Genomic DNA, 12,460 nt, shown 5'->3' with positions numbered 1-12,460 from the left:
CCTTCTACTCCGCCATCTTGGTTCCTCCTCCAAGGGACTTTATTTTAAAATAACGGTGAGTAGATTGTGAGACAAAGAACAGGTCAAAATATCCAAAAGAACTTGTATCTGCCTTCCCCCCCCCCATTGTCTTTTGTTCACAGGCAGTTAAGTTGTGTAAAGTGAATTAGATGCTTTGTTTTGTTTTAAGTAAATACTTGGTTTCATTTATTTGTATTACTGGTGGCGCACTTCTCTGGGAGCTCCTAGTTACCGATCCTAAGTCTCAAGTATCTACTATAACTGCTAACCAACAGCACCATCTTGCCATGGGTGGCAATAAATAAAGAAAAGGTACAGTCCAGAGAGCGCCTGACAAGTCCTGTGGACTTGTCACCAACGGAGATGAACGTGTTGTAGAAGAGAGCAAAATAAAAATATTTTTTAACAGAGTAAGAAAGTGGAGAAGGGAGATTACAAAGAGGAAAGAAAATGGAAGAGAGGAAAGAAAAAGGATGAGGAAGGAAAATCTCTCACCTAAAGGGACAGTTCAAATCTACTTATTTTATTGAGCTGTGTCGCAGGTGCCCACAATCCTTCAGTCCCCGCCAGACTATACCAGAAAAACCAAGCACCCCCAAAGAAGTGATGTGCCCACATGTGTCTCAGAAGGCAAATACCTGAAGGTGAACTTGGTGCATGTCGAGGGGTTGTCATTAATGTCTTCCACAATGAAGGTTATCTGCTTGCGATTCTCCTGACCCCCAGAGGGTCTATCCTTCACCAGAACCTCCAGAGATATGGCGGGATTTTGTCTTAATTCACCTGCATCTCGGTCTATCCTGCGCACCACTTGGATGGTCCCAGTCACTGTTAGAAAGCAAAGGTCAGAATATGGCTCTTTGGAGAGAAATGAAGAGTCAAAGGTAGGTGGAGACTTGGAGTACATTTGAAAAGAACATTCTGATGCGAGGGCTGGCTTACAAAGAGAATATTCTTTATACAAGTACATTTTTAAAAAAAACCTCATGTAAGTTCCTGTCTTGGATATTGACTGGGGTGTCTGGCCTGATCCTTCTGGAATTTTGCACCTCATGCCTCAGGGTTAGGCCCCCTGGCAGCTGTCCTTGCCCGTCATTCATTGGACTGATAGACAGCTGACTCCAACCCCTGAGTTCTCTTTCTGGAGAATTCATAACTGGGAGACACAAGTCAGGTTCCTAGTGGAGCTACAGATAAGATGCCAGAACTCTAGGTGCTGAGGTCACTGGAGCAGCACTGCTTCCCATCCTTCCTGTGCCCTGACTGTTTACTCTTTCTCATGAGATATGCAGTATCCTGGTGATAGGTGTCCCCTACTATTTTTTTCTCTTGCTTGGTTTGGCTGGCCTTAGTTTCTGTTACTTGCAACCAAAGAGTCTTAATGAATATACTACAAAAAACCCCCACTGTATTTGTTAAAAGTTCAATTTGCAATACTCGAATGAACAGAATTCTAAACCACAGTTGTCCGTCCTGCCATGATCACTGACTGGAGTGAGGTCCTCAATGACAGACAGCACCGCCTTTGCCCGCCTCTCCTGGGCACAGGTAAACTTTGCCCTAAAGCCTATGGGACGAGTAACACATTGTCTTTTTGGGATTGTCCAGTGCTGGCCTCCACAAAATCATTATGTAAAGTGAAGTCCTTTGGGTGATGTGACAGGGATTTATGAGGTGGTATAGTCTAGGAGTAGGGAAGAGCGCAGCCTTTGGAGTTGGGCAGCTTTGACTTGTATCGCTGCTTCACAACCTACAAGCTGTGAGACCTTGGATGAGTCACTTAACCTGTCCGAGTTTCTCTCCAAGCCTCAGTTTCCTCATCTGTAAAATGTGGATTATGGTAGTTCATTGGGTTGCTCTGCTGGGTACTTCAGATAGAATGCATGTGGATCACGCAGCATCCTGCCTGGTATGGACTAAAAGATGGTCATTAAGAGGGAGAAACTCTCCTTCTCTGCACCAAGATACTTAGATGGGAAAATCTGCCAGGAATCCAGCAGATGGATGTATCAATAGATTGATGCAATCCAATATGGTAACCACTAGCCACATGTGGCTCTTTAGCACTTGAAATGTAGCTAGGCCAAATTGAGATGCGGTAAGTATAACACACAACGGATTTCAAAGAATTAATATCTCATGAGTAACTTTAAAATCTTGATTACAAGTTAAAGTGATAATATTTTGGATATATTGGGCTAAATAAAATGCCTTATTAAGATTAATTTCACCTGTTTCTACTTTTTGTGGCCACTTTAAAATTACATGTGTGGCTTCCACTGTATTTCTTCTGGACAGTGCTGGTCTGAATCCTCTGTTCAGGAGACTTCAAGGTACCCTCAGGATAGTGAACTCATCCATCCTTAGATGGCCACCTGCCTCAAAGGTGGAGTGGTGATACAGCTGATGATACAGCTGTCGACACAGGGCCCTGTTCAATGTCCCCAAACCTTATGCCAGCTGCTTTTAATGCACCTATTACAGGGAATTCCCTGGTGGTCCAGTGGTTAGGACTCCATGCTTTCACTGCCGGGGCCTGGGTTCAATCCCTGGTCAGGGAACTAAGATCTCCAAAGCCACGAGGTGCGGCCAAAAGAAAAAATACACCTGTTACCCCGATAACTTACGATAGTCTAGACGGAAAGGCATGCCCCAGACCAGAAGACAGAGAAAATATTTGTAAAACAATCCAAATGGCTGAATTAAAGAATGCACATAAGGATGTGTGTGTGTGTGTGTGTGTGTGTGTGTGTGTGTGTGACTTACACTGATTGATCATGAAATAGCTGTTGACAGTAGTGATGCTGTAGAAGAGGAAGCTGGTAAAACCTTTATCATCAGGGTCCTCAGCTGTGATATTGGCCACAATTGCTCCTGGACCCAGCTCCTCGGGAATCGTGTACATGTGCGTTGGGCTGGAACAGAAATACAGCAGACACAGCTCATTTCAGGGGCACAGGAGGGTGGAGTCTGGGAGGTGGGTATTTTAGTTCGTGCTAAATATAGCGCTGAGCTGTTGGAGTTGCATCAATGTGTTGGGGAGGGAGAGCTCAGCAGCTGAAAGGAGGGGTGACTGGCTTTTGTGTTGCCACAGATAACATCCCTGTGGATGCAAAGAAGTTGCCATGCTGCAATGGCAATGATTTATACCAGCCACGGTCCCTGACTCCACGCAGGCCTGATGCCATTTCAGGTCAGCCTTGGCATTAACATCTTTTAAAATAAGGATAGTCGGCCTGTCCAGCTGTCTTCTCTTCTCCCAGTTCGTGTGCAGAATTTTCCTGAATTCTTTTAAAAATCCCTTTGGACACAATATCCAAAACTATAACTTCCTGATGCCCACACCATGGCTGCCCCCAGAAGCTAATTACATTGTGAACCTTCTCTATCCCAGGGCCTCTGCTCACTTTTTATTTCTTCCCCCACCCCTTTTTTTTTTTTTTTTGTTCTGAGGAGGCAGAATTTACACACAGAACGTGTATGCCTTTCCAAGTTGCGTTAACCGTGAGGTCAGCTCTCTGAAGGGAGAAATGAGCTCCACTGGCAGAAGCTAAGGTCAGCGCGCTGCCCTCCAAGGATGACTTCTTACAAAGTAAGCCCAAACTGCTAACTTATGCACCTTCCTCAGACCTCTGCTGCCTTGGAAAAGGCCCGAAACCAGACAGATATGTTTGAGGTTTTAACTGCACAACCTGCGTAAATTGAATAATTTTGAATGTACCAGAGGAAGCTTATTGTTTAAAATAACTCTGCAGGAAGTCCTTTTGTGGAGGGAAAATCACTTCAGTGGGACAAATAGTCATCTTTAATTTACCAGTTTCCTAAATTTGGGTTTTCCCATGTGGGATTGTCTTTAAGAGGGGAATGAATACTCTACCTCGGATCTAAAGGATTGCGTTCATTTCATGAGCTCAGAAGGTCTCTGTGGTTCTGTCCCATCATCTGTAGGGCCAGAGGGAGGAGAAAGGGGCGGGGACCTCCAGGGGAGTCAGAGGCAGGCCGAGAACAGCTGGAACCAGGGCCTGCCCAGCCAGGCTGCTCTCGGGATCCTGGGCCGGCCCCCACTCCTGGGGCGACCTCCTGTAGGCTCGCTCCATTGATGGGCGACAGTAATCTTGTTCAGGCCAAGAAGCCACCTCAGTGCTCTGGACCTCTCACTACCAGGGGTCCCACAGAAGCTGCCGTTTGTCCATTTACTTACCTGACACACACCGTTGTCAGGGAATCCGTGCCGCCCACCAGTGGGTCCAGGGACGGACAAAGTGGGAGGCAGCTGAGGAGGCGGGGTGGCAGGAACCAAAAGCAGAGCCAGAGGAGAGAGGGGGACGGACCTGGCTCCCCAGGCTGGACTAAGCCCTTATTCCACTGTGTGAGAGACCCTGTTTCTCACGTATTGGATTTTTTCCTTTGGCTGCATTGAGGGGCTTCCGTTAATTTCCAACAGAGATCACTAAGACACCGTGCGACCTCCACAGCCTTGCCTTTGCTACCCCAGGGGTGGTCCCCGCCTTCCTAACTGCCTTCCTGAGCATGCTGGGTCCTCCGGCCACTCCAGACCACTGAATCAGGAGCCAGAGTTTCACCAGATGTGCGGGGTCGGGGGCGGGGTAGCACTTTAAAGTTTGAGAAGGACTATTATGAGGAGTCACCAGAGGTGACAGCCAGAGGCTCCCAGCCTCTCATAGGACAGACAGAGGACACCTTGGGAGAGAAATCACCTCCCTCCCACCCTCCTTCTTCCCTTCTAAGACAGTGGTTCTCAGCTGCAGACGATTATGTTGTTTGTCACAACTAGAGGAGCAGGCTGCTATCGGCGTGTAGTGAGTCAAGGTCAGGGATGCTGCTAAACAGCCTACGATGCCCAGGACAGCCCCACCGCAGGAAGTATCCCGCTCCAAATGTCAGGAGTGCAGCTGTTGAGGACCCTCATCTGCGGGCTCCTCCAGTCCACACTGGGCGCTCCGGGAAATCAGGTCCTCGTGAAGAGGACTGATCAGGCTGTTGGTGAAGACACAACTCCCCGGGTACAACATCCTGTCCTTGGCTGACTTGATATTGAGCCTGGCAGAAGATAAAATCTGTGGTTTATTTGGTTTGGGGATCCAAGACCCAAGTATGTATAAAATATCACTTAACTTAGAAGTGTTATCCTCAAACCACAGTAGAAATCTGTTCAAATGCGGTGAAGCCAGGACCCCTGCAGCCCCCCCGACAGGGGAAAGCTCTGATATCACTAATTCCCACACTCTTCTCCCCGTGACACTGGCTCACCAGAGCCTGGATCCAGGACCACACTCAGGGGAAAGGGTGTGAATCCGGGATGACCTGGGATGGCTTCTGTAAGTCCATAAAGTGTGTCTACACTGCCTCACGCCAGGTTGAAAAGGACTGTGAATGAATGCAAAAGAAATGGGCAGAAGGGGAGAAAGACCCACCTGCCTGACTCTAAAACTAAGTTCTTTGCAAGAATAGCGAGCACTGTTTGCGAGGTAGAGGGTGAATGTAAGTCAGATACTCTTATAATAAACTGCCCGACTTTCATAATGGCAGCATCCTGGAGTGCATATCACGAGAACATGAAACGTTCAGCATTTGTCACCACCCGGGAGAAAAATGGTGAGGCATTTTCAACAGCAGAAATAGTACTTGCTTTGGTTGTATTTCATTGCAGGACCTTAACAAATAGTAAAGATAGAAGAGTTGTTTCCACATTTTGCATTTCTAACTTCACACTCAAACTCAGTCTACTTGAGTCCATTTGAGGATTTAATTTTGTTCATCCTGAATTAAATAACTTATGGTTAGTCCTAGCACTGATTTGGGAGAAAAGAAGGATGATGGTTCAAGAGAACCAGGAAACCCTCAAAATTAGTACCTAGTTTGAAACTGAGCAAACCTGTTGAAAGTGAGGATGGCTGAGGGACTAGCTTGGCTCTAATTGAGCAGCCCTGGCAAAGTAGGGCAGCCATCCTGCCCCAAATCCTGCCACACATCCTTCTAGATCACAGGCTCTCCCAGACCCATCCTTACCAACATTCAGGGAACACTGTTTGAAATAAAGTCGGCTGTTTTTTATAAAAATGGTTAGACAGTCACAGAGGTCATGCTTCCTTGTCTGGGATGGAGCCTAACAGGTTCATCTCTCAAACCAAAAATGAGAACCAGAGTTCTGGAGCAATCTCTGAGGGATCCCAACAAACAGCCAAGGTCATGTTCTCTTTCTGCTGAGGCCAATTGCTTTATTTTGGAAGATGTAGTCCAAACCAGATGGCCTACACGTTCTGCCCCTTGGGCGAACTGATTATTTTCCCCTTTGCAGGCCCATTAGTCTGCTTTCCCACCTCACAGACTGGGGGTGTGGAGAGGGCATCACAGAACGTGTCAGCTCTAGCCCCACCGCCATTGCCTTCCTCTGGGGGATCACTGATGAATCCGCATTGCTATGTTGGCCAATACTTGAGTCCGAATCCAGGCTGGGATGTCACAATTATTTATAAGCTGCCTGTACTGTGTTCCTGGAAGAGCCCGTCAGCAGAAATGCACTGCACCGTCCTGCTGAGCTTAACCCGGCAGCAAGCATTTTGTGGGAGTGCCTCTGCTGCTGCTCCCTCCATGTTGACACTCAGCAACTGGGCTGTAGACTGTGATGACGTCCAGAAGTTTCACAATTGTGGTGTGTTTTGCCAAAAGGCACTTGGTTAGCCTGTGAGTGGAGTTGCTTTAATACCTCAATCTCAGAATACTTTTGCAAGCATTCTACATAGGTCTGGGGCCCAGTGGCTTTTGGTTGGTGGAGTCTCCCGAGCTGAATGTATTCCGTGAATACAGTGAACCCAGGCAGGGGAGTTTGCCAGTTTTCTTGTGGCTGGTTCCTGAGCCTGGCTCAGCAACTGTGGGGTACGGTGGGGGGTGGAGTCTTGTAACCAGTAACCAGGCTGTTTGCAGGGTCACATGCCAGCTCAGAATCCCATCTCCCCCTCCTAAATCCTTGTCTGTGACAGGCTCTGGTCTCGCCTTTGTGCCTGGGCAGGTGCCGGGCACATTCCCCCAGGCTGCCTCTACCAGATTCACTTACCTTCCTCACGTCTGTTGGATGGAGGAGCTGCCAGACAAGGCAGATCTCCTTTCTGAATCCACCACAACAGGAGGAAACTTAGAGCACCCAGCAGTGGGCAGGCCCCTTAGGCACCATCGAGACAGCCCTTTCCTCAGTCGGAGAGGATGACCTCCTGACAGTGGGCTTTATGGAGCCTGGACTGATGACGTGCTCTAGGATTCTGCTGTTATTAGCGGTGAGCCTCCTATCCTACGAGTACCCGCCTTCTACCTTCTGCATGTGCCCAGTGGCAAGCCTTGCACCAGGGGCGTGGTGTCTAGCCTCCACCGCTTCCCCACCATACCCAGAATTCCATGGTGCACACGTCTGTGGGGTGTGGAGACGGGGGGAACAGAGGTGGAAGATGTTAAGTCTGGAGGTCCAGGTAAATGAGCTTCTTAGCTCTCCTCCAGGCCAGAGCAAAGGGCAGCCCTCTGCCTTGCATGAAGCGTGTCTGAGGCAGCTCAGCCACTTAAGAGACATGGTACCCCCCGGCCCACGGAGACCCCCTCCCAAGCCCTCAGGCCTACCTGGTAAAGCGAGGGATCTCATCATTGATATTCACGATGTTCACCTGCAGCTCCATGGAGGCTCTGAGCCCTTGGCTATCTCTCACTTCCACGATGAGATGGTACCTGTCAGGAAACAGCCCAAGTCAGGGAGTCAAGCTTTGCTGACATGACTGCAAATGGGGCGGGGGGAGGGAGGGAGGAAAGTGTCCGTCCCCTTTCTGGCCAACCCCTCCATATCCCCCTTCAGAGTCAGATCTGCTAGGTCTACCCTTCTTTCCTCATCTCTAAAACCCCACCCCTCCATTTCTCATCCTATAGTTATTACTGATGGCTGCCATCTCCCTCCCGCCACGTTGCACACCCTTTCTCCATCCTCCCTCCCGTTATCTTGGCAAAGTGCCTCATCCACCCACGTAAGGAAACTGAGGCTGCCATGGATTAGATAACTAGCACTGCTTCTCACACCTGCTGCAGATCCCAGAGCCAAACCTGTGTGGACCCCAAGGCCTGTGTGTTTTCACCCTCAAACCCTGGCTACTCCTCATCTCTTTCCCCAGAGGCCTGCTCACCTCCACCATTCTGCTCTGATGTCGGCGAACAGCTCTGACAGCTGCCTCTCCAGAGCCAGAAGGGCATCTGAGGCAGTCCTCCGGATGCTTCAGGGGCCCCCTCCCACACCTTCGCTCTTGTGATCCAGAGATGTAGATTTTGGGTGGGAAGGAGGCCTTCAGATAATGGCCTTACTCCTGATCCCTCTTTGGAGCTCACTACCCTCTGAACCTAGCAGCAAGGCAACAGACCACTCAGGGCCTCCGCAGCTGCCCTCAGTCTGCACTAGGCCTGTTCCTTGGACACTCAGATAAAAGGTACTTCAAGCAAAGTCATTGGCAAAGGCTACCTGCTGTGTCCTGCTTCAAAGTCAAATTCTGTTGTGGAGAAGAGGGTCCCATTAGCAGACATTCTGAAACTCTTTGAAGGGGAAATCAGGAAATACTAAAAAACAAGGAAAAAAAATATTACTAAGTACACCTATGTAGCTTTCCCCAAGAGATGAGTTTGTTCACTTCCCATTTTATATTCTTGGCCCGTGCAACTTTTTTTTTTGTTTTTTTAAAGGGCACGCTATTTATTTATTTTTGGCCGTGTTGGGTCTTCGTTTCTGTGTGTGGGCTTTCTCTAGTTGCGGCGAGCGGGGGCCACTCTTCATCGCAATGCGCGGGCCTCTCACTGTCGCAGCCTCTCTTGTTGTGGAGCACAAGCTCCAGACACACAGGCTCAGTAGTTGTGGCTCACGGGCCTAGTTGCTCTGCGGCATGTGGGATCTTCCCAGACCAGGGCTCGAACCCGTGTCCCCTGCATTGGCAGGCAGATTCTCAACCACTGCGCTACCAGGGAAGCCCTCGCGCAACATTTTTGATGTATCAGGATGAGGCCCAAATAGGCAGTTCTCAGGCTTAATGGTTCTTGATTCAAGAAGGCTCTGGATCAGTTGGTCTGAGCCTCTGACCCTGATCGGCTACACCCTGAGAAGCTGGTCACTGGATCCTGCTTCAATTACAGAAAATACGCATAAAGAGCTCCCTGCTTCTGAGTCCAGCATACTTATCCCCATCACTGTATTCTCACTTCTGCTTCCCAGGACAACTTCTGGCTTTGATTTGGTGTCTTGGCTTTAACCAACACTGTTTCAACACAGCTCCCATGCATTAGGAAATAGGGCAGTACTAAAGCAAATACGATCTGGTCTCTTTCCTTAAAAGAACTCAGGATACGGTGTGGTGTGAAAATGTTCACAAAGCATCATTCATTACAATGATGGCAGGGAAAAGGAAAGAGACAAGTGTTAGAGAGAATGAACCTTAGCAGGTACTAGAGTCCAAGTTGGAAGCTGGTTTGGGATGTAGACGCGTTTTTTAACATCCCATCTCAGGGCCGTGGCCTCTGGTCAAGCCTTTGCACATCCTGGGGAGTTGAGGGTCTGTCCTCCTTGGTTCCCAGTGCTTAGCCCAGCTCTCTTGAGGACCCCTTGCCCAGCACCAGTTGCTCTGATAAGGACACAGGCTTCTTTGCACATCCCACTGAGGGCCAGCCCATAGGAGGCCCACCCCTGTCCGTCCACAGGCGCTTGTCAGAATTGCTTCCTTGCTCCCATCGTGGAGTCAAGAAGTAGGGGAAGGCCCTGGATCAGAGGAGCTGAGTCCAGGCTCTGGTTCTCACCTCAGGACCTGGGACAAGTCCCTTCCTTGCCTGTAACTTAGGGCTGAGACCACCAGCAGCTCGTCCGCATTATGGTAAGGATTAAATCGGAAGGCACACTGGAAAACGTGAAGGGCTGCACGGCAACACGTGAGGCTTACGTATTTATAGCCATCTGTTCCAAAGGGCTTTAAGGGCAGAAGGTTTCATTATTTCCCACTAGGGTGAGGGATGATCTCTGGATCAGATCATAAGTGGAGGTTATGCAACCAGAGCCACAGCCCCTGAAGTCTAGAATCAAAGGAAACGTCAGCCGAGCTTTCCAACCCAGTGATTTGCTGTGTTGTGATCGCAGCTGAGCTCCCCGTAGAGGAGACAGAATGCACAGAAAATAGATGAAAGCTCTCCTTTGGGGCCAATGTAAGATTTTTAAACGATTTTTTAAAGTGTTTACTGTCTGTTTATTATTTAATAACATTTTTCCAATTGTAATGAACATATTTTTAACCAAAAAACTGGGACCGAAAAGTCTAAAAAAGAAAATATTAATCACCTGTAAAATCTCATCATTTTCATGACGTCTTCTGTTCTTTTCTATGCAAACATACGCCCTCCAAAAAATTGAGATGATGTTCTAACCACAATTATAATATTTTGTTCTTTTTATTTATAGCTTGAGCATTGGCCCATATTCTTGTCTCATTTTATAGACTGGTTGGTTAATGACGATATGGCCTTCTTCTGTAAGGGCTTATTTTACTAAGTCTTTCTTGCTGGTTACTTAGGTGCTTCCAACCCATTTTTAAGAGGGAATATTTGGGCAATGCCAAGAAGTGCCCTTCTCCCAGCTACTCCGCCCTCCAAATTGTATAAGCACCTTGACAGCACTTAGAGGTGTGATGTTTAAATCCCAAGCCCCCCCCACCAACTCTCCAGCTCACTGCCTGGGCCTGCAGCTGGCAGCACGTGGAGCTGTCCTGGCTCTGTGAGCAGAGCCTTTCCTGCAGAGAATCCTCACATATCCACATATCAGAGGCTCAAGCTGGATGTGCTGGAATGGCAGAGTTCAGAGACCCTGGCAAGGCATTTACTATATGCACCTGAATCGGGATGCCTTTCCACATGTGTTTTAAAACGCTCTAGGAGATAGGTCCCCGGAGCTGGTTGTTTCCCAAACAGTGCAAGGTCTTGGGATATGGAGATGACAGACAGCCCTGCTCTGCCAAAGATGATGGTCAATCGAAGGAACATACAAAGAAGATGTGGGACAGGTGCTCCACGAGGGATAAATACAGGATATTAGGGCAACAGAGAAGGCGGCCTCTTAGACCCATCCGGAACATGAGTCACACATTCGGGCAGTTGAGTCGTGAAGTGGCTCTGGATCCAGGCTGGAGCCAGACTGCTGAATCTGAATCCTGGTTCTACCATTTTATGAGAGCTTGTGCAACAAAGAGGAATAATAATAAGGCATGCCCCATGGGGAGATCACGTAAAGTTCTAGAACAGTGCCTAGCAGAGGTAAGCTGGCCATGTATGTTAACTACTACTGTCCAGTTAGAATGTGAGATCCATGAGGGAAGGGGCTTCATTTTATTCACTGCTCTATCCCTATGCCTAACACATACTAGGTGCTCAATAAATATTTGTTAAATGTTCAATATTGGGGCTTTCTTCTCGCGTATTTCCCATCTGAGACCCCCATTCCCACCTTAAAGGATCTTAAAAAGGCAGCAACAACAAAAACGTTGCCAACCTTTATAAAAAGTCTGTTTCAATTTGGTAATGCTGGACTTGGGTATGAAATCGTCCTCCAGTCTCAGCAAGCAAGAAAAAAGCAACAGCAGCAGACAGAAAGGGTAGAGAGCTGTAGGATTAGAACACGGGGAATTTCTTTTAAATTTTTATTAAGAGGCTGATTTCCTGGAATCCCGATTTTTTTTTTCTTTTAGAGCCAGGCTAATTTCCTTTATCCCAGAACCTACGAGCTTCTGTTAATGGGAATAGCAGTTTGGTACTTAGAAAGGAGATAATATCCATAGACTAAAAATATTATGTCATGTGGCCATTTGCCAGCGACTCAGCAAAGCTTTCTGTAAAACCTGGCATTCTCTTCCCTTTTTAAAGGCTTGTTTAATCAAAGCTGCTCCCTTGATATTCGTTCTTGGAAAACAGAAATTAAATAGGATGAAAAGCAACGGCAGCCCCTCTCTGCTCCAATACTAGCTAAGAAAAGTCCTGAGTAATCAGATCAATTCTGTGAACAAATGCTTGTCAGACAAGCTCTCGAGCGTCCCCGCAGGGAATATTCCTTTACCGTCACCCCAGGTTTCTCTCTTTGCAGCCCCTTGGCGGCAATGTTTTGCTCACGGACACAGAGCTTCGGGGTGGAGAACGATGAGCAGGCTTCCTGCCCCATTCATCCTTTATTGTGCCACCGGTACGGAGAGAAAAAAGGCTGCGAGGGAGCTGGCCCAGTTTCCTGAAATGTCAGGCTCCCTGGGGATCCCCCCCGGGCCGGCCCCCCCCCGCCCCCCGCCCCCGCCGCTACAGCTGGAGTCACGGGCGAATAATGATCTAACCTGTGCTGATTTGCAGCCCTCGGTTGCTTTCGGGCCTGCAGTGGAATCAAGCG

General features: G+C 48.3%; 1 protein-coding gene across 1 annotated transcript in view; it reads right to left on the bottom strand.

The window, feature by feature from the left end:
- Positions 1-12,460, bottom strand: part of CDHR3 (cadherin related family member 3) — a 65,724-nt gene that overhangs the window by 24,445 nt on the left and 28,819 nt on the right. The window contains exons 5-8 of the mRNA XM_024760805.1: positions 8,528-8,622; positions 7,648-7,752; positions 2,788-2,936; positions 660-849 (exon numbers count right to left, since the gene is read on the bottom strand). Coding sequence (XP_024616573.1) covers positions 660-849; positions 2,788-2,936; positions 7,648-7,752; positions 8,528-8,622 — 539 coding nt within the window. The remainder of the gene's footprint in view (positions 1-659; positions 850-2,787; positions 2,937-7,647; positions 7,753-8,527; positions 8,623-12,460) is intronic.

This window comes from Neophocaena asiaeorientalis, unplaced genomic scaffold (genome assembly GCF_003031525.2).
Source record: "Neophocaena asiaeorientalis asiaeorientalis breed wild unplaced genomic scaffold, Neophocaena_asiaeorientalis_V1.1 scaffold508, whole genome shotgun sequence".
Taxonomy (NCBI): Eukaryota; Metazoa; Chordata; class Mammalia; order Artiodactyla; family Phocoenidae; genus Neophocaena; species Neophocaena asiaeorientalis.
The sequence above is the reverse complement of the archived record's forward strand: the minus strand, read 5'-3'. Positions and strand labels throughout refer to the sequence as shown.